This window comes from Botrytis sinoallii, assembly GCF_014898435.1.
Source record: "Botrytis sinoallii strain Bc 23 chromosome Unknown BSIN_003, whole genome shotgun sequence".
NCBI classification, from domain to species: domain Eukaryota; kingdom Fungi; phylum Ascomycota; class Leotiomycetes; order Helotiales; family Sclerotiniaceae; genus Botrytis; species Botrytis sinoallii.
In genome coordinates this window covers 763,955-781,635 of record NW_024066030.1, presented here as the reverse complement: position 1 = coordinate 781,635, position 17,681 = coordinate 763,955, and the positions used below count along the sequence as shown (strand labels likewise).

Genomic DNA, 17,681 nt, shown 5'->3' with positions numbered 1-17,681 from the left:
AAGACACAGTACATTGGCATCGAAAAGGCTAAATAGTGAAATCGAAAAGCCAAAAGCCAAAAAGCTTCCAGAATCATGAATAAGGTTCAATCATGTCTAGGGAACCCTATTCACGTACAAAGAAAATGAGAAGTCGGTCATGATTCATGGTTGACAGTGAGTGATCTACTTCATCGTGACCGGAGCATAATGCTGTCCACGTATTGATCTCCTCTCAATAATGTAAGGATATCGTATTCCACGAGGAAAGTGGCAAAGGGTCATTGAGGGGTTAGTTTGTGGGTACAATATAATATCCTCCGTCTCCAAAACTTGCCTCTCAACTCACTCACGACTCACGAGACAGAAGGAACGGAGACACTTTCGATTCAATTCTCCCCACATTGGGGACTGAAATAGGATTCAAGGATCATCGCAAAACAAAAAGCCTCTACTACATACATACTGTATGCTGTATGCTGTATGCTGTAATGTACTGCGATGCAATAGCTAGGGATTCTGAGATACCTTGTACTTTACTGCTTTGTGATTGCCAGACAAAGACAGAAATGCTGCATGAAGTTACGATTAATTTGGTTACTTGGGTAAGATTCTGGCCACTGCACCACCGATGTAATCCGTTGATTTCCATAATTTGACATTGATTTTGCCCCCCTTCTATAATACTCGCTTCCCTTCCTCGATACTTGTTCGGGCTTCAACTCATGCAAGATACCTCCCATCAATCTGCACCGTAACAACTACTAGCAAACGCTCTTGCAGCAAATGGATAAAGCCAAAGTGCGTTCTCGTCATTGCCAAGCTCAAAACATGCCCCCTTCATGTTCAACGCAACGCGGACCGGATCACACCAATATAAATTTTCATATAGAATTCGACCATAAGTAGAGTAAGGTTACCAAGCCTGGAAGAATACAGGGCTGTGTTTAAGTCCGGGAAAAGGAGAGGGATGAAGTGTCTATGGCACGTAGATCGGTAATGTCCATGATCGAAAGCATGGCGTGAATCTGCCCTAGATTTTCTTGATCATGGAACACATCCGGTATGCTGACGCCGGACGGTCCTATTCCAAGGGCATCGAATGGCTGAGAGGCGAGGATTTGAAGCTTGACTTTACCCTGCAATTTGTCCCGCGCAGCATGGCTGAAATTATGTGGGTGAATCGCGGCACCATGGGTAGTCCAAGTGGGGGGTGTAACTTATAGTGTGAAAGTCACCTAAACATCGAGACGACAACGGAGGTCACCTCGGTGTGATTTGGAGGAAGTCCGCCGGGAACGAACTATGTTAAAGCCACACGGCTGGCAACAGTACTGATACTTGGCTATCGTATTTCTTCGTACTCCTCCAAGAATGAATAAACGTTTCATGTTCAACAGGCATCGCCAGTGTGAATGGATTTTATGTGCTTCCCCAGGACATGATCGTGGACAGTCATCGAGTTTAATTACACCAAATTGAGTATTAAACATGATCACCAGCTTCATATTGCTCGAATATCATATCCTTTTCAACGATAGTGTCATTTATATTTAGTCCCAGGGTTCTACACTTTTTCTGGGATACCATTGCATTGACTGTTATTGGGCAAGAACAGCATGTCTGACAACTTTAAAATTGTGGTCCTCGTCTAGTTGACATCGGACATAAGATCTTATTTGGGAAGTGCGAGTCTACGAAAGTGGGATTCCGAATATGAAATGGAGACTCAACGTGAGAGACAACGTCAGGGTCTGAAGATCCCCGAAATGTTTGGAGAGAGGGCACGAGATCCTGTTTCAATGAAGGAGGAGGAGGAGGAGAGTAGTGACTTTTGAGAGGAAGAATTTGATCCCAAAGTGAGAGCGAGAGTCTAAGAGCTTTTCATTTTAAAATTTGTCAAAAAGCTAAAGAGTGACAAGAGTTCATTTAAAAAAGAAAACTCTATTCAAACACTTGAAATTAGTTAATTTGGTGTATGTGGCAGACGGCAATGCTGTGTTAGTATGAATTTGATATTTCATCCGGTTTGACCATACTGTGGTTGGTGCATAAGCCTTGTCCACATCAACTTCCCCCTACTCGCCTACTCCCCTCATCTACAAATCCTCGTTTGTGACTTAACTTATAAAGCTCGACATCATTTTGCACAGACGACTAAAGACCAAGTTCAGTTGTCTCGGTGCGTATATATGCAATATAATATGCAAGTACAACAAGCCTAGCTACGAAAAGCGTGTTAAACGATGTACCTTATTCAATTAGCTCGAGCATCGCATGGCATAGAGTTGGGTATGGCGCAACATAGATCACAGCGGAAAGCCGACGATTGAACGGATTAGGTCTGCGAGTCGGACTGTGAAAGAAATGTAAGCATTTCAAATTGCCACAAGCTTTCCCTCTCATTAGTCTCTGCGTTGCGCGTACGTGACAACAGATTCACAATAGACTTGTTCTCGACTTTCGGCGTTATTGCTTCTTAAGAACCAGATCATCGACAAAGCACTGTGAGATCAATTACACATTTGATTTATCCCCTGTCCTCGGTATAGAAAGTAATTTGTTCATCACGAAGTAGACATGATGTTGCCAGGTGAATTTGACGTCAGTACCCCAGCATGCGCAATAAGTATACTGATGTCAATAATATCAATCTGGTTGCGAAAGCGGCCTCTCTCCCGCGTTTTTCGTGGGGTCCTTGTATGCTGAGGAGGGGAGTATGGTATGGTTTGGGGGGGCTTGGTGGGGTGAGACCTCCCTCCATGGACAGATCTTAATCGATGCACACAGACTTCATTCAACCTGAAGCTTCATGCCCATGATGCCATCCATGATTGTTGATCATGCTTCTAGACATGCAGCGATTTCAAGAGCGATGTGACATTTCACTACTATCGAAGTGACATTATAGCTGGTAACAAACCTAGGTACTTCCATTTGATATCATGTTTCTTCATTCGTCACATATATCTCGGACCGATGGTTTCCCAAAAGTGTGTGCTTAACACTTTCATGCCCGTTCGTCTCAAGTGTTTCGAGAGGAGTGATTGGCTGTTTCGACTCTCCAGGGAAGTGGTCGTTAGTTGATGGATCTTACCGTTAGCACTTGGACGCACACTTCCTTCCTAGAACCATACTTCCGGAGCGGGATTGCAGTAATAAGTCTAACTGTGTATAGCAAATAGACCGATTTGAACTTCCGAAAGCTCCCGACAGTTCAAGTCGCAATAAAATAATACGGAATTGCCCGAACTAGACCCATTTCTTATGCTACTTCTCAAGCCCAATTGTCAAAACGAAGGGTAGCGAATTTCGATGATTGTCATTATTTTGTTTGGAGACCATCGGCCGAAACCCATCATACATGGATATGCTTAAACGGCTCTCGTGCATATGGAAGAATAAACCGGAAAATCCTGAGCAGAAGAGCCTCATGCAATCTAGATCAAAGGACCCTTAATATCAGGGTTGACTTTTGGAGCCCTTCGGCGTAACTGTTTAGTATCTTTCGCGCTTCACGAATGGTGGACGGACGTAGCCGTAGACTCTAAGTATCATTAAAAGCCAGAACGCAAGAAATGCGAATTGGAGCTTTGCATAGATCTGTTGAGCGTAGTATAGAGGTTAATTCCACTGTAACATTACCGAAAGTTTCATCGCTTCCTGAGAAATTTGACCTCGGGATAAATTCCGGTTGTCGCGGCTGTAGCGCAATTTCGTGAATCAGTTGTCCAGCTTTCCATGGGCCACCTTGAAACTACTCGACTACCGATACTACCGACGGAAGAATTAAAATGCGAAAATATACCTAACTTGTTTCCGTGTGGTTTGCACGCGACATTTCACTGACCGTTTGTTTTTTGGGGATAGACTTGAGATGGCATGTCCACTCACTTGCAGTTGTTTTGCATGTGAAGAAGATCCATCGTCGGGTTGTCAGGCGTTCAAGTTAGTGCTTTTCTATTTTTGTCTTCTTTGAGACAGACACCAGGATTACCTCGTGCTAGACCCACCGAATTCGGAGCGATTGCGGTGTATTGATCGCAAACAGAGTCGTAAATATACTTGAGACTGTACTGAAATGATAGTGTTGTTCATTCTCCGCACCAATCCTAGGAAGTAACTATTGGTAACCTACTTTCAGACTTCAGTATCAAATCAACGAAACGACTTTGAAAATTGCCTAGTGATTAGTATATCCTTGCGTGGGGGAACCATGAACAAGTTCAAAATGGTGAACAGGTCAGCCATCAAGGATCTTTTTCTGCACGTTCATGGAGTTACATGTGCTCTGCATTGGATATGCGGGGGCAAAGATGAGCGAGACCTAGGATACTGGGCACCCTCACACCCTGGGAAACGAATCTAAAGGATTTCGAAATGGCTGAGATAGGATGCGAAACTGGCAAAACCATTGGATGAAGTCGCTAACATGCGTGGGGGTTCAACAATGCAAAGGAAATTCATTCGAACGGCTGCCCTCGCGAGTACAATCTGAAGTAGGAAATGATTTGACATCTACCATACTTGTTAAACTAGTTTTGAAGGCTCGGAGAGGTCGTCCGTTGGATAAATTGAGGAAAGAGATCGATAGAGGAGGAATCGCCGTTGGATAATTAATTTCCGTACAACACTTGGTTTCTTGAATGTGAAGATCGAGCGATGGTCCGATGGAGGATCGAGTTATTGCCTTAATAATGTGACATGTCGATAATGAACTTCGTATATTGCGGTAATTATTGACGGTAGTTGCGGATGTAAGAAGTTTGTATTTGTATTTGCATTGTATATGTGTGCGACGATTGTAACCTTGTGTTTGTGTTTGCTTGGAGAGAAGATGGGGATGGGATGGTGAAAGTTCCTTGATATTTATTCATCATGTGACCTTCCTTGATTTGAGATCGAAATTCTTCACGAAGTTCAGTCGAAAATTGTCCATCACAAAAACTCGACCATGAAATATGACACTTTTCATTCCAGTGTGAGATGAGGGCACACGACATCTTATATAACCACAACTCTAATCTCATCTGCATCACGCCTTATCTATCTTTCGTCGGTTTCAACATCGGGTCTACAAATGATACCATCCTGCACAATCTAATCAAGACTGACAAGGTATTTCGCATTCCTGGGAAGACTGATTGATTGTATCTTGGCCTCTCATTCGGTTCGCGACAACGCTTGTACCCGTCCCTCGATTCCGCTGATAACATAGCTGCCAGATGGTCATATCGAGATGAGATAAGTGAAGATATGCCATTTTATTTGACCATTTGAGGGTAAATGGGGGAGAAACGTGGGACCCCAGTAACTCGGGAGATCATTTCCCTCTTATCCTTCAAGATATACACCCTAATAGGCAACTCAACTTTTATACATCAGTTTTCTTAATGCCCTCCATACTAAGGTGTACAAACACACAAGTTTGAAACCTTAGTCATTTATCCTCGTGAACCTTATCTTTTCATCTCAAGTGAGTGTCTGTTCACTCAAACATCTGATAGTTGTCGGATTGTCCAAAGAGAGGAGGAGTTTAAGGCTGTTGGTGAATCAGGAAGCCTAGGCTTCGTTCCATCAACTCACCTGTTTTGTTCGTCTTGTTTCCTAATTTGTCCTGTGGAGAAAAAGTATCATAGGCGATATGAATTTGATAGGGTATATAAGACCCGACGCAGCATCATCTGTTTGCCTTATCTATGGATGGCACAATATCTTGGAATTATCTCTTCAAGACGACCGATTCACTCTATTTCCATTGTGACATCCGTTTACGATTTCAATATCATTTGGAGCATCCTTTCAGCAACCCGGTGTCCGATTATTAGCCTAAGGGATTCAAGCCAATACAAAAATTGGCCATTCACAGGTCACACCCTACCGTCTAAAACAACTTCCACAAATGCTCCGATTGATCAGAACTTGTGCCTGCATCTTTGATCATAATCATATCATAAGCAGGTTTCAACAAGCCTCCAATAGCATTATCAGTTGTGAAGTACATCTTCGATATGACGACCGAAAAAACTTTGTGCGATGTTCAATCTGTCTGTTGAAAAGGGAAATACTTCGTCGATGCTATTTATAACTCTGAACAATAACAGTAATTTATCGTCGCTACTATAGCTAGTCAAGATTCACCTTCTTTGTTCTTCACATGATCCCCAAAATAAGTCGTGAATAAAATAATAACTTTGCTTTGTCTTCGCCCATTCACACAGGTCCAAATTCAACATCAAGTTCTTTGATAAATTCGATCAAGTCTAGTCAAGATGGCTTTTGTAAATACCATTAGCGGAAACTATGGTCGCTCATGGCTTCCGATTTAAGAATATTACAGCTTCATACAATACTACAACCTCATACAAGATGGCGACCCTGAACTACTCTTTACGGGTCAACGACGCGGTTTCAGACGCAGCTGGTATCTTAGCATCTGCGCCTCCTAACTATATCGGTCCAGCCGATACTGCTACTATTCCACCGTCGACTGGTAATACCCTTGCTCCTCCTGAGAGTTCGTTGACTCAATCACCATCGTACTCGTTCCCAGATCCTAATGTCCTCATTCTCACTACTTTCTCAACAACCACCGTTCCGTATGTAGATCCGGTCATACAAGTTCCTACCCTATCTTCAGACCAACCAGCAACTGAACATGCCGCACCTATCACTTCATCTACTTCCGTCTTATTTGACTTTCCCGTGGTTTCCGCGGCACCAACAAGTACTATAAACATTAGCCCTTCTTCTACAATACTTCCAAATCTCTCACCTACATCATTAACTCCAACCCCGACTGTTACACCATCGTACATCATTCCCACCACTCTAGAAACATTATCTTCCCTTCCATCACCACAATCAACACAAGCACCTGCCTCTCTCACATCCACCACAACAATCCCCACCAACTCCAATTCTTCAACCAGTCATCTCGGAGCCTACATAGGAGGCGCTGTCGGTGGTGCCGCAGTTATCATCATTTTTCTCCTCGTCATCTTCTTTCTTGCCCGCCGTCGCAAACGTAGATCCCCCAAACACCATCCCGACCGTCCCGCTTTCATCGGCGGCTACGAATTAAAATTAGATAAAGTAGGAGATTTACAACGTGTGGTCCATGAGAAAAAAGTGAGGAGGAATACATTTGAAGCATGGAAGAGAGGTGTTGTGCCTGGTCTCAAGCATAATACAAATGATATGGCTGGGAAAAGTGAAATCAGTATTAGTGGTGAAACACCCCAAACTGGATATTCAAGTCCGCTAGGAGATGTTGCGGAAAGTGCAATTTCGCGGGGTGTAGGTCAAGAGGGAAGAGGATCGTTTGGAGGAGAGGAACGGAGTGAAGTTGGGGATGATGAGGATACATATGTGGTCTCGCCGATTGAGGAGGAGCAGAAACCTTCGAGACCTGTATCTGGCATTAGTCCTTTGATATTTGAATGGGAGAATAGAGCAGATTATAGAGGAGATTCAACGACTGGGATGATTGGGCAGGCAATATAGATTTGAGGGATTTACATCAGATACATTTAAGATGCAAGAAGAGAAACACATAGATCGAGTGTACATACTACTATTTATAGATTAGATACAGTTAGCTACTTCAATTTAACGCAGACTACCTTTACACTCAATGTTATACATACATCCACGTACTCGCAATAGTAGTAACCCCCATCCCCATCCCCACCCCAATACAGTCCCGATCTATCTCACTACCACCCTCGTCTAGTTTTAATTTTGATATATATATTTTAGTTCTGGGCACATTCTTAACAAAAAACACATTCTCAAGCGGCTTTAGCTCACTTGGGAGAGCGCCAGACTGAAGTCCACTTCAGGAACCCAATAGATTCAATCTGTTTATCTGGAGGCACTGTGTTCGATCCACAGAAGCCGCATTCTGCGAGTTGGGGACCACCTTGACTTATATTCTCTTTTGCCATTTCTTCTTTTACCTTGAATAGAATGGCAAAATGGTATTTTTTGGAGGTCTTGTAGTGAATGTGGGGAGAAAATCTTGTGTGAAAAAGGTGGAGATGAAAAAATAGGGTAGCTCGGTTCGTGTGAGACTTCTAAGTGGGGAGAAGAGGGGTAGGCGAATCGGTATTCTCCTTTCTTTTGCCGAAGATGTTTATCGTAGCGTCGTACTTTGTAGATAAAGTAGCTAAGTGGCCTGGGTTGGATTTTGGTATTTTTGGATCTCTTTCTAGAGGCTTGGATGGAGTCAGTTCTTCTGTGTTGGTATTGTGGTTTGTTACGAGTAGTCTTGTTTTTGAAATTTTGTTCTAGCTTCACGGGATTGGCGTGCGATGCTATCATTTGAGAAATATGGAACTGTAGTCTTCAATTATTGGATTTGCATTACTTGGTATCTACCATAATATCCCATCTAGGCTATATAAAATCACCCTTAATATCTCAGGCATGGGATAATACAGGTGTTGTGGAGGCTATGACGTTATAGCTGAACCCTTGGAGGCTCTGCTTTTGGCATCCCGAGTGAACCTTTACAGTTGAGGGTGATGATGTCGGGAGAAAATGTCAGATACATAGGTCTACGAGTTGGCAAGTTGATGAGCCATTCAGGTGGAAAGGTTTGAGTTGAATGTCTGAATTGAATACAGAAATTGGGATTGTATCATTCGAGACAGAAGGCCAGGTAGGAGAAGATAGCCTTAATCTCTCAATATCTATTGTTTTACTGATCTGGCGGGATATAATCAGGTGGCCCTGCTATGAGAGCTTGGTTTGTTATATCTCGGGATAAGGGGTTTAATTTTTTCATCATCGATTATAGCGAGACAATGATTGAGCCACAGGCCTGTTGTATTTCCATTATGGTTATCCAAAGCATCTCCCGACTTCGTGCCCGGCAAAGAACACATGTGGAAGTCATGGATACGGTTCACTGGAGTGAAGTTCATTGGAAAACTGACTCGGAAGAAGTAAGTAGCGTGAGGATAAATCCTTGAAATGGCCCTTGCCCAAAGTACAAAACTGCCGTCTATATACATTGAATGTGAAAAGTTGAAGTTGATAATTTTACAATGGCACAACTTCATTCTCACACTTCTTTGCCATTCACGTTGCAAGTCACGACGCTTTACCATGGAAACGAATTCTGATCATCTTTTGCCAATCTTCAAAACAGCATGCCACAGATGTTTTTTCTAATCTCAAGGTGAGTACAAAGCTCTTGATGACGAACCAGATCCCAACCACCCGCAACATCAACTGGGTGACGCATTTAGAGCTACTCACCATTAACACGCATGCGAACCCTGAATGTTGAAGACGAGATGGAACTATCAACCAGAACGAAGAAAGGCTTCGTAAATAAGACTTCCTAACCATTAGAGGTCGTCGATATAGGCTGGCAAAGACCTAGTAATTGTCTCTTCATCCACCCACATAAAAGCAACAGCAGTGTACGTGAATTATTCCAAGCGCATGCATTTTTCAAACAACAAAACATATTCTTGCCAACGACTCTTGATATTCATCTACCCAGACACGTTTTTCCACATATATCATTCAAACGGTGTTTGCCATATCAAACATGGATAACTGTGGGTTGTCGGTCTTCAGTGCATGTCGTCCCCCACCTTCTGATGAGTTGATGTGGGTCTTTTGAAGTCTTACATTTATATAACAAAATATGCGACTCGCTCAGCATCAAACATCCCTCGTGGCGCAATTGGCTAGCGCGTTCGACTGTTAAGTGAAGCAATTCATTCAAACAGATAAATCGAGAGGTTCGTGGTTCGACCCCACGCGAGGGAGATTCTCCTTTGCTTTTTGCACCGACATGCGACGATTGACATCTTCATAATCGAATAAGCTAGCTTTTTGAGGAAATCATTAAGTTAAGGAATTTGCTGAGCCATCGGTTGGCTGTATGAGCAAAGACAATGGCTAGGGAAATAAGGGTAGAGAGGGAGACATAGAAAGTTTTGTTTGAATTTTTAGATTTTATCCTCCCCATTGAACAACAATTCGCTCGTCAATATCGATCAGCGATCCATTCGTTCTAATCTTCTTGAACCTTTTCCTAGTACAATGGTTGGTGCTGTTTCAAGCCCACCAGAGTGAGGTTCGTCTCCGTATTCTGCTTCTGCTTCTTACGTTCTTTGGTCGACGCGAGATAGAGAGAAGCATGAGAAATGATACCTTTGGAGATAGGGTTGCTATCTTAGTCTTTCGCGAAGGATCGTGCTTTAAAATGCCGTAAAGCCGTGAAGAGATAGATGTGCATGCCGAGAGCCCTATTGGCAATCGCAGTCTTAACTGGGACGGCAATCTTTTGCCCATGCCGGAACTGGCCGTTTGATATCCTACTGCGTGTGTAGGTTTCAATGTTTTGCTCTCATATCCGAATCCACATGCCTCCTGCCTCCTAGACTATTCGTAGCCAGAAAGTACGTTCAGAAATCGGAATCAGAGTCCTCCTTACGCTCTGCTGCCCGATTGTTGTTTCCTTTTGTTTGCCCCTGTCCTTGTTGTTGTTGCTGTGCACTCCCCGCGATTGTCTCTTCTCCTAAAACTTTGCTTGCAGCCATGAATCTATATTATTAAGGAAATTGTTAGCCATATTCCTGATATAGAATTTGGTTTGGAGAACCTGAGGAATGAAACAGTAAACTTACAACCCTCCATGATAAGCACCCAAGCCTCGAATAGACTCAGCTTGTATACTAGTATTTCGTAGAAGATTCTCAAGATCACCAAGGTTGGCAGAGAGTTGTGCGAGCTGTGCGTGTAGATGAGACTAGAGTTATTAATTAGAATTGTTGGATGCGTTGTTTTGAACGAGACGAAAGCTTTGATTGATAGAATATTTAAGTGAAAATGAGATATTAATAGAGCATCTAGAGGGGCTTGGGAATCATACCAGCTGTCGAGGTTTGGTACTACTACTGGGTGCAGTGGAAAGACGAGGTGCACCGCCGCTGGGAAGTCTAGATGACATCGTTGTAGGAACTAGATGGGGAAAATGCGATATTGAGTGAAAAAGTCAAATGGAGGAATCCCAAAGATTCGGGACACCTGATAAGTCTGTGGTTGCGCAGGAGGTGGTTTGGACTGGACCTATGGAGGGGTAGGTGATTATCGAGGAAAGACTTGATCCGAGTACCACAACACTCTTATTTGTGGTAAAGGCAAATGCTATTTATCTATCATATGACTTTGAGAAATAAGGGACGTTTTGTATTATCTTTCAGTCTGAAGCCTTGAATTGTTTGTTATCGCACATCAGTAAGTTGCGTGTGTTTGGAAGAAAGCACCTTGTAAACAAACATATGGGTGTGCACGGGCCATGGTGATTTTGTACAAATGTATTATTGGTATTTTATTATTGCAGTTCCTCTAAATCATTTTCGAGAGTGTGAAGATCAAACGATGGATCTCATTCTCCGTGCAAGACACTGCATGATCCTCAAATATAGACCGGCCAGATCAAGACTTGCTGGACTGCTCTCCAAACTATTAGACTGACCAGTTGATCAGACTAACCTTTCGTTATTCCTCACGAGTCGTGTTGACCTTCTGTTCAATAAACTGCCAGACAATGTCATTGAATCCATAAAATTCCGCGGCCCAAACTTGTTCAATGAGGGGACCAAAAGAATCCAATGGCAGAGAGTAAGGGGCTGGTGACCAGTAATCACGAAAATATGATGGATGGCTATCAATGTGTGTGAACTTCGAAGTGCCAAATACTTCTTCAATCCGTTCGCGCAAGCCAAATTGCGAAGTCTCGCCGTAATACAAATTTGGCGTATCAAAGTAAATTCCATGGAAGTCAAACACCCGGCAATTTGGCCCAAACAAGCGCATGGGACGACCTTCGTATTCAGGGGCAACGTGCCTACAACCTTCTAAGCAGACAGCTTTCATATCGTTTCTGATCGCGGCATGAGCTTTACTAAACAGTCTCAGGTATGATATGTTTGCAGGGAAGTCCATACCACCTGTATATACATCGTGTAATTCATAAAAGTACGAATCCAAAGGATCAGCTTTAAGGTGTGGAACATCGCAGTCAACGTTGAAGTATATACGGGCGTTCGAAGGTTCCGCAGCAAAGCAAAGCTTGTAGAATCTCAGAGTCTCATCTCGTGATTCTTTGCAGACGTGAAGGCCAGTAGGAATGGTGGCATTGCTCATGAAATGACCCTCGATAAAGAAGATGCGGGTCAACCGGGGTCCAGGGAACGATAATCTCCATATATCAAGACGAAGCTCGAGGGGGATTCTTGGAAATGGATGGAAGGTATCCTGTCGGGTCGTTGCTGAAGCCATGTCGTTGTTTGTTGTTTGTTGTTTGGTGAACAACTTTGGTGATCGAGTCGCTTGAAGATCGAGGTTGAAAGTTTTGTTTTTAAACCCTCAGAGAAGGGATGGTGGGCTTTGTATACCTAGGTACCTATGAAAAGAAATCTCATAAGCCGTACAATACAATCGAGTGAATTACCAACCAAGCTAGGCGATGACATTACATGAATTCACTCATTATGATTCCACTAATCACTACACCACATTACTAGCTCCAATGGGCCGTCATTTTGTCTGTGACATACGGCGTCTTCAATCAGTTGGTTGCCCGTCCCGTCCCTACACTCCCAGTGATCTAGAACTTACGGATCAAACCGGCAACAACCAACATAGGTGCTAGCATTTTACTACTGTCCAACACCACATTGTCAGGTTCAATTTCTCAGAAGATTCAATAGTCAGAAAGCTTTTCGACATCACATTTCCTACAACACAGAACTCTCATCCGATCCACTTTCGATCGAAATTATACCACTCACAATCTCATCCCCCATGACACCCCTATGGTGTGAGACCAACCTCCATTTAAACCCTTATCAATATTCCTCTCGGGTTATTCATATGTAAGTGTAACTCCAAGTATTTACACGGCCTTTTCAGAAGATAGAGGATTACCTCAAGACGGGGAAAGGAGGCTCGAGTAAATGAACCTCGAGTTCCCAAGCATCCAAATACCAGCTAAAGCATCGAAACCACATTACTCCCTTCAATATGGGCCCCGGTACTTTCTACCCGGCATATCTTAAACTTCCTACTTATTTCCCCTCCCCCTCCCCACCAACTCTAGGTCTATCCAAATACCAACATCTGATATCACTCAGTTTCCCCTCATCGATCCTTCTCGAATAAAACTACTCGTATCACAAAATCATTAGTCTTCTCCCCCTCTCTCTATAAAACACCAATCTTCTTTCCGCACGAGAGACTCACATTTTCGAGAACTTCTCCCTTTCTCGCCCCGACTTTGGCTATTATCCTCTCGCTTGCTTTGTTTCTCGGATCGATTTTTGCCACAAGATGCGGGATATGGGATCTTTCTATGTGCGGAGATGACTGTGTTAGTATGTCCTGTTTCGTTTCTCTGAAGAACATTCTTGGATTGATTATGGGTAAAGGAATATTTCCCCCTCCCTAAGCATGCTATCTACATTACAGACGAAAGAAATAAATAGGAACGAAAAGAAGAAAAAGAAAACATACCTTCCATCCCCCAATAAATCTTCAAAAATTCAGTTACTCCCCACGTAGCATATCCATTACCATAATAATCAGGATTCACACAATAGCCCATTTCGAGACCCTCGGGCGATGGGCGGTTGGTGCCGACGAAACCTACGCATTTGGGTCGGTCTGCGAGATGTTAGTAGGGGAAGGAGAAGTAATGAAGATGAAAAGGAGAGATGGCGAGGAAGAGGTGTATGAGGATCAAGATATCAAAGGGCTGCTTGAAAAAATGGGTGTGAGATAAAGCTTCAAGCTTTTGAAGATTTCACGAGATCATCTCTCCGAGAGTTCAAACTCCCTCCACTCTCATGGAACTGACACACCTCTTTCCCTCACTTCAAAATCATAGAACCATTTCTCACCCGATCCTTAGTTAAGGATCGAAGAGAAAATCTATCCTCCAAGCTCAACTTGAGATTTTCAACTATTTACTGAGCAATGATATTTCATCCTCGAAGCTCAATAATTTAACTATATCAGAAGCTACCCTGGAGACTTCCAGATTGCGCTTGCCTTCCTCTCCTTTTTTGTTCAACTCTCGCGTAGAACCAACCCTCTCTCTGACATTCCTATCCCCCCATCCTCATCTCCCACCAAAGAAACTCCAACCCATCACTCCTCACTCCTCACTCCTCACTCCTCACTCATCACAAAAAAAAACAAAAAAAAACAAAAAAAACACCCCAAACAAACTCCCAAAACAAAACCCCAAAGAAAAAAAACTCACCACCCTCCCCCTCCCCCTCAACCAAAATCGCAAACTTATCAATCCCCACCGCCTCTCCCCCCGGATTCTGCTCCGTCCTCGGTAAAATATATTTCAAAAACTCTAATGCTTCTTCTTTTGTTTTCATAGGGGCTTGTCTTCTATATTCCCCCCACTTCGTTAGAATCAGATTACTCATTCCCCCTTTTCCCTCCCTCATGCTTTTATACGGGAAGAAAAAACAAAAAAGGGACAATAAGAAAAAGAATAAGAGAAAGTAGGTAGACGAAGAAAAGAAAACATACGACCAAATAACTCCCCTCTCCTCTCTCCAAATCTCCCAGAAATCATCTAGATGTTCGGTTGGAGTTAGGGGGACAAGTTTAAGATTGTGATGGGGGTTTAGAGGATTGGAGGGTGGGGATTGGGTTTGAGTAGTGTTTGAGTCCATTGTGTGTGTAGATTTACTCGTGATGAGAATGGTTGGAGTGGTCAGCTATTGGATGGTGGATGGTGGATGGGATTGGCGAATGGGGTTTGAGAGTGGGGGTGGATGTGGATGAGGGGTAGTGGAATAAAATGACTTGAATGGATTGAGATTCTGATCAAGTATTCTGAGGGAAGAAGGAATGGGAGACGAAGATGAGAACGAGGTTGAAGAACAAGTCAGATTGAAAGATAATTGACAAGTTGACGAATACAAATAATGAAGCACTCTATATGTGATCTTGTTATGACACATACGGCGAGTACCGACGTCACCATGTAAGATTTTGGTGCCAAAATTCAGAATATGTAACGAGAAGTGGAACTTGCATTGCACAACCAAAGGAAAGATATTGATTGAGAAATCTGTAATTTCTTATTTGTTTTCGATATCGAATAGTAATATACATGTTCCGTATTCCATATCCTGATCGCTTGTTACACTTCGTCCCTACCCCTACTTACAATTCCTCATTCATATAAGGAATCAATCTCTCCATCAGATCCTCCACCTCCAATTCCTCACCAGCCCACATCTCTCCGCCAGGAGTCTTGGGTGGAATTAAAACGGAGCTCAAAACATGAATAACACCATCCTTTGCAATACCATCTTGAACACTGACGCTGCTGAATCCATTGATTCTGATAGTAATGAAACCACCAAATCTGCCAACATCAATACTTAGACTCTTATCTTTCAACAAGGTAGGTAAATCAACGTGGAAATGTCCCTTGGGGATGTTCTCAGTATCGATTCCATCAATCTCATTGATGCTCTGATCATCAGACTTGGCTTTGTAGAAAGCATCAGAGTAGAGTGTTTGATTTGCAACAACGTGATATTTGAGAAGAGCGTTTAGGTATTTTTGACCATAATTGCTGAAGAGGAAAGCATTGATTCTAGGACCAAGCTTTTGGAATGCCCAGTTACTGGGTGCGAATAGTGTTCCTCCTGTATGATGAGATGCAGCAATGGCATCGAAAAGACCGGTTTTTTCGAGACCAAGTTGGAGAGTTGAAAACTCGCCAGGAAGGAGCTCGATGATCTTAAGGGCTGGGGGAGGTGGTAGGAGAAGTGAATCGACGCCGTGAATTACTCCGTTTGTACCGAACTATTGAAATTCAGGTTAGTATTATGTTGATATGGGAAGAGACGATGGAACATACAATATTGACAGCAATGACTCTGCTGTAGAAGTTGACGGCTAATCCCTTCAAACCCAAACCGACACGAAGACGTTGAGGTTCGTCACCGAGACGGCCTTCCTTCAATGCGGTCGGAATAGTATGCGAAACGAGGACACGACCAGCAGGGTAGAAATCCGGAGATACGTGATATTCAAGGACGGCCTTGATCAATTCCTTTGAAGGTTTCTTGTGATGTTCTGGAATTTTCTCAAAAGCCTTGTTGGTTGGCGCGAATACGGTGTAGTTTGCCGCCGTGCCGTTCAAAGCATCAACAAGATCTGGATATTCGTTGATAAGCTCAGCAAGTTTGGTAGTGTACTTGCTGCTAGCAATCAATTCATATACAGTCTTGTTAGGCTTTCCATGACCGTGATGTGGGTTTTTTGGGTGGTGAGGAGGTTTTCCATGGTGTGGAGGCTTCTCGTGATGTGGAGGCTTCTCATGAGGGTGATCGAAAATATCGATATCCTCAACGGCAGAAATGCCAGAGTCTAACCAGCCGGATATATCAAACTTTGACATTGAGTGGTGACATTCGATGACATTCTGGGCCTTTTGACCGGCCTCGGAAAGGGTATCGATAGCGTTGTCAAAGGCATTCTCGCTGAATGCAACTGCGTCTTTCAAGGATTTTTCGGCATGGGAGATAAAGTTGTCCTTGATTTCTGGGATTCTATCAAGCCATGTCTTTGAAGACTTCTGAGATTCGACAATGATCTGGTTGGTTATCTGTTCGTCAGGAATAACGAAGGCGGTAGCAACTACCGCAAAGGGCAAAAGAGTCGTTGAGAACCTCATATTGATATGATTGATAAATGTAAAAAGAGAAATGAGGCGGGAATAAAGGAAGTAGATATAAATATAATGGAATGCTGTGATCAGGGCCAAGGTACTAGTGATTCAATGACGCCTTCTCACGCCGCGTAAATGATTTGAAACAGAGACAACTCGGCTCGGGTTCGATTCGTTTGCTGAGAAGGTTGAGGCGAAGGCCAACCAACCAGTCAATTTGGCAATGAAACTTTAATCAATATGATGTGGATATACCAAGAGCACCGACAGAAGTCAAACATGAGACACCGATAGATATCGCGGAACCAATTGATATATATTCCTCTCCAAAGTCAAGCTTTTGCTTGTCAAGTATTGTGTTGTTTCAATACGCGTATTCGTACCAAAGAAGGATTGGAAGTCAGTCAATGCTTGCGTGTTTCTTTGTAAGAAGACGAGATCCATAACATCATCGATCCAAAGAGAAGGAGGAGGCGTTATGATGCTTTGTTGCTTGATGCAGCTTACCAGCCAATCATTCTTGTTCATTGGACATTTACCCCTCGATCGGAGGTTGTAAAGACCGACGGACAAGGTGTGAAATGAAAGTCCGCTCAGTCCGATGAAGATATGGTATGACGAACGTGGTATTTTGTGTAAGATTTTAATGAAAGTTGTGCAAAGATTGAGTGGTCGTGGTCTCTCATAGATGGATGTCAGGCGAGTCTGGTACTGTAGGAAACAGGAGACATCGGACGGGAAGCACGGAAGCTACCGCCTATTTAATGTAAATAGTTCTAGCTGGTGTTGTGGGTATGTAGCGTTCAGTATCCAAGTTGCAGAAGTGGAAGAGGTTGATTTATTCTAATAGTTGTGATCTTACAAGGTTCTGGCTGTCTACACTCGTCGCCGTTCTTGCTATCATAGGCTTCCAAGGTTAACAAGATCTAATCTGTAGACACGCTTGCGGTTCAAAAAGCCTGAT

General features: G+C 43.2%; 5 protein-coding genes across 5 annotated transcripts; 1 reads left to right on the top strand and 4 right to left on the bottom strand.

The window, feature by feature from the left end:
• Positions 1-6,348: 6,348 nt before the first annotated feature.
• EAF02_001995 (uncharacterized protein) lies at positions 6,349-7,485 on the top strand (the record flags this gene model as incomplete). The annotated part of the gene is made up of 1 exon (XM_038898043.1): positions 6,349-7,485. The coding sequence occupies one exon, from the start codon at positions 6,349-6,351 to the stop codon at positions 7,483-7,485; it is 1,137 nt and encodes a 378-aa protein (XP_038761735.1).
• Positions 7,486-9,055: 1,570 nt separating this feature from the next.
• On the bottom strand, positions 9,056-11,225 carry EAF02_001994 (uncharacterized protein). The gene is made up of 3 exons (XM_038898042.1): positions 10,877-11,225; positions 10,632-10,753; positions 9,056-10,548 (listed from the first exon to the last, which is right to left on the bottom strand). The coding sequence occupies exons 1-3, from the start codon at positions 10,952-10,954 to the stop codon at positions 10,410-10,412; spliced, it is 339 nt and encodes a 112-aa protein (XP_038761734.1). The 5' UTR covers positions 10,955-11,225; the 3' UTR covers positions 9,056-10,409.
• A 280-nt stretch (positions 11,226-11,505) lies between these two features.
• Positions 11,506-12,288, bottom strand: EAF02_001993 (uncharacterized protein; the record flags this gene model as incomplete). Its single annotated transcript, XM_038898041.1, has 1 exon — positions 11,506-12,288. One exon carries the CDS (start codon positions 12,286-12,288, stop codon positions 11,506-11,508), a length of 783 nt encoding a protein of 260 aa, XP_038761733.1.
• A 478-nt stretch (positions 12,289-12,766) lies between these two features.
• On the bottom strand, positions 12,767-14,702 carry EAF02_001992 (uncharacterized protein; the record flags this gene model as incomplete). Its single annotated transcript, XM_038898040.1, has 4 exons — positions 12,767-13,172; positions 13,252-13,358; positions 13,522-13,671; positions 14,273-14,702. 4 exons carry the CDS (start codon positions 14,700-14,702, stop codon positions 13,077-13,079), a joined length of 783 nt encoding a protein of 260 aa, XP_038761732.1. The 3' UTR covers positions 12,767-13,076.
• Positions 14,703-15,198: 496 nt separating this feature from the next.
• Positions 15,199-16,723, bottom strand: EAF02_001991 (uncharacterized protein; the record flags this gene model as incomplete). The annotated part of the gene is made up of 2 exons (XM_038898039.1): positions 15,199-15,849; positions 15,905-16,723. 2 exons carry the CDS (start codon positions 16,721-16,723, stop codon positions 15,199-15,201), a joined length of 1,470 nt encoding a protein of 489 aa, XP_038761731.1.
• Positions 16,724-17,681: the final 958 nt, after the last annotated feature.

Coding starts and splice junctions, on each gene's coding strand:
- EAF02_001994 (XM_038898042.1), bottom strand. CDS start 10,954: ATGTCATCTAGACTTCCCAGCGGCGGTGCACCTCGTCTTTCCACTGCA. Junction 10,754..10,876: donor GTACCAAACCTCGACAGCTG/GTATGATTCCCA, acceptor TAATAACTCTAG/TCTCATCTACACGCACAGCT. Junction 10,549..10,631: donor GGTGCTTATCATGGAGGGTT/GTAAGTTTACTG, acceptor TTAATAATATAG/ATTCATGGCTGCAAGCAAAG.